Source organism: Acanthisitta chloris, unplaced genomic scaffold (assembly GCF_000695815.1).
Source record: "Acanthisitta chloris isolate BGI_N310 unplaced genomic scaffold, ASM69581v1 scaffold45448, whole genome shotgun sequence".
Classification (NCBI taxonomy): Eukaryota; Metazoa; Chordata; class Aves; order Passeriformes; family Acanthisittidae; genus Acanthisitta; species Acanthisitta chloris.
Window position 1 is genome coordinate 16,383 of NW_008688395.1, and position 3,492 is coordinate 19,874.

Consider the following 3,492-nt stretch of genomic DNA (forward strand, 5'->3'; position numbering starts at 1 on the left):
GAACTTTCTTCTCTTTAGTGCTACTGTTTTGCATTCTTGTAAGACTTCTTTTACTTCACTGATATAAGAGCCAAACCCCAAACTTTCTAGTGCTAGAAAGAAAGAAAGAAAGAAAACACATTGTTTATCTTTTACAAAGCTTTTGATAAATTTATTCATTTAAAAGACAAAAAAAAGTAAGACACTTTATCATTTTTCTATCATCTTCTTCTCTTTAGTGCTACTGTTTTGCATTCTTGTAAGACTTCTTTTACTTCACTGATATAAGAGCCAAACCCCAAACTTTCTAGTGCTAGAAAGAAAGAAAGAAAGAAAACACATTGTTTATCTTTTACAAAGCTTTTGATAAATTTATTCATTTAAAAGACAAAAAAAAGTAAGACACTTTATCATTTTTCTATCATCTGGGGACAAAAATCTATGTTCATATAAAGATCTGACATCTATTTTCCCCCATTTCTTCTCCTATACCATTCAAGAGTACATGCTTTCAGACTAGAAAAAGTTAAGGCTAGTGAAGTACAACCAAAGAAGTCTGCACTTGCAGAGGACTCAGAGCTTTCAGATACACTTTGTTAGATAAGCATTATTCTTCAAAAGACATCTTTATCCCATCTTCTGTATATCAGAACCAATAGAATTTATCCAGCTAAGAAGTCCTTCCTATCTGAATTGTTAACCTTTAATCCCTCAGGGATTCTCTCTTTCCAGTTTTGTTGCAAGTGTTCACTAGATGGTAAATTAGCAACCTATAACAGAGCAAAAGTGCTGCATGTAAAATGATCACAGAGCCTTCATGGAGGCAGAAATAATTAATATTACCTTAGATCACTGCATTTTAGCTTTTGTCTTTTAATATCTAAATTCCTATTTCAAGTGCCAAGAAGCTAAAAACGCATAGTTCACACATATAAAGTTATATGTAATTATGAATGAGCTCTGTATTGTTTTATTTCTCAACAGAAGCCCTCTTATTTATCTCCACATCAAAATGCATTCAGAATTTAAAATCTTGCACTTTGATCTTCCCAAAGAATCTAGAATTCAGCTACATCTTGCAGCTACATCTTGTAACAACAGTGTTTTTAAAGAATGCAGAGGTAGTAGGAAGGATTATTAAAGCCCAGGTAGGACATGTGACAGTTTCCTGATGCACCATCTACCAGGACATGCCTCTGCACATACACACACCCAAAGTGAACCTATTACAGAATATGCTAGAAACATTACATAAACACCAGTTATACTAGAAACAAGTATCAGTTTAATAAAAAACCTGGTTCATCTCCAGTATTTACACAATTCAGAGTTTACAGTACAATAGTTGGTTTAACCTTTATCTTACTTTATTTCAACCTTATGTGACAAGCTGTTCAAGAAATAGCACTAAACTGCACAACTTGTTATAAACAAGCTCTTAGTTACACTAACTCAGACTATATTCTAACACTAATTTTGTAAGCAACATTTTCCTCCCGACAGTTACAGCAGCATGACACTGTGTATATGGTCCATACAACCTAAACAATAACCCAGAGGTGCTCCCTAAGTTTTCAGCTTCCAACCTGCACTCAAGGAGACAATTCACAGTCTTCAGCAGGGTGGTCGGTGCATCTGTCTAGTCATGCAGCACTACCATCCCTTTAACAGATAACATTTGGCAAACAAATTTACATAATACTTGTTTCTTAAAAAAATAAAGTTCAAAGACAAACAGATTTAGAGATGATCTACTTCAGAGACAGTATGCCAGTTCAGGCTCAGCCCACACACAGACACTGAAAACACGTTTTCCAATTAGCCTACAGTTTCTAGGACAATTACCAAAAAACTTCAGAAACTTGTTTAACCCAACCTCAGCAGACAGACAGTTCTGTCTCACGGTCCAGAACTGGTTGTCTAACCAACCCACAGATATTTAAGAACTCATTGAATTTTAAAATGCAAACAGTATATACATTGACCTATCTAAAGTCATATTCTTTTTTAAACAAAGCATAAAATTTTAAGAAATCTACAAGTCTAACATCACTAAGACAAACCACAATGGAAAAAGTAGAGGTGTTTGTCAAAAGAACATTCACAGGGATCAGGGCTGGCAATCTGCTGCATCAGACTATGAACAACTACCCAGTCTGAAGTTAACAGCAAAACGTGTTTTGATGGAAATTTTAAATGGTCCTTAAAAGAAAACAAATTAACGTAAAGAATGTCTGTGTTGAACACAGCACACACACCCCAATAAATAAAAAAAACTCATGTGATATAACCAAGACAGATTCGTACAATTGCTCAATATAACAAAGCTATGAAGAACCATATATGCACTGTAAGTCCACTACATCAAAATTTTGCTGGTTGTGAGATGAATTATGGAATTTACTATCTTCTTGATGCACATCAAGGCTTTACAGAACACATGCATGTAAGGAATATGGATCCCTTTATACCAGCATGGTGCTAAAACAGGGGACAAGCGATTACTGCTTTATCAAAAATACTGTTCCATCAAAACTCAGTCTTTCTATTTCCTGAGTCTGAAACTTACAGGTCTACCCAGATTGCTGAAAATTTGGCATCTTGCTGAGGTTAGAAAGACTGCACCAAATGTAAACAGCTGAATCCCAAAACACAGCATTTGCGGGGGAAGGACACGACAACAACAACTCATATTTACAAACACCAAATCACAACTATCCTTTCCCCCATTTCCTCCCACTCTTAAAGACTGCATGAAGGTGCAGATCTCTGATTGATCAGTCAAGCAGAGTTTGTGCTACATTTGGTTTGTATACAATCAGGTCATTCATATCTGAGATTTTTGACTTTTTTATGCTCCTTTCAAAGAAAAATAACTTCCAAAGTAAAATCCCAAATCTGAGCAGTTGTTTGGGCTATTTTACAAATGAAATGCTGACGAAAACACTGTCAGTGACCTAACAGGCCATGAAAAGAAGCTACAGGACTTGCCATCAATCCACAGCCTACCTTACTGCACGACAGTTCAGAGTAACCAACTTCATGAAAATGGTGACTTCACAAGTAACCATTCTTGGAATTCAATGGAATTTTCACTTCTCATAGAAAGCCTGTTTTGTCACGACTCACAGAGCTGTCCAATGGGTCTACTTTCTGGTCCCAGATGGAAGAATATTTATTTGCTTATTAGAGTGGCAGACTCACAGCTGGGTTCCTGATGGTGACATTCACCAATAATAGTGGACACTACCTCCACTTACAACCATTACACAGCCTCAATGCCTTTGGGTCCTCTCCAAGGAAGCTGTTCTGAGTTTTATCACTAGCAGTGAGTGCCTGGCATAGTCTGAGTGCATCTATCAAATCACATCTCTCGGGGGATGCAAGAAGCCTCTGCTTTCCTTTCCCTGTGCTGCTGACAGCACTGTGACAGTCAAGTGTTTGTGCTACCATACAACACAACAAAACAGGGACTTCATCTATCAAGCATCACCCAAGGGGTAGGGGGAAAGA

At 36.9% G+C, this 3,492-nt stretch overlaps 1 protein-coding gene across 1 annotated transcript in view; it reads right to left on the reverse strand.

The window, feature by feature from the left end:
* Window positions 1–3,492, reverse strand: part of DR1 (down-regulator of transcription 1, TBP-binding (negative cofactor 2)) — a gene marked incomplete at its 5' end in the record, with an annotated part of 11,222 nt that overhangs the window by 5,443 nt on the left and 2,287 nt on the right. Inside the window, 2 exon segments of the mRNA XM_009080978.1 lie at window positions 1–3; window positions 6–92. The exon segment at window positions 1–3 is cut by the window's left edge and continues 71 nt beyond it. Coding sequence (XP_009079226.1) covers window positions 1–3; window positions 6–92 — 90 coding nt within the window.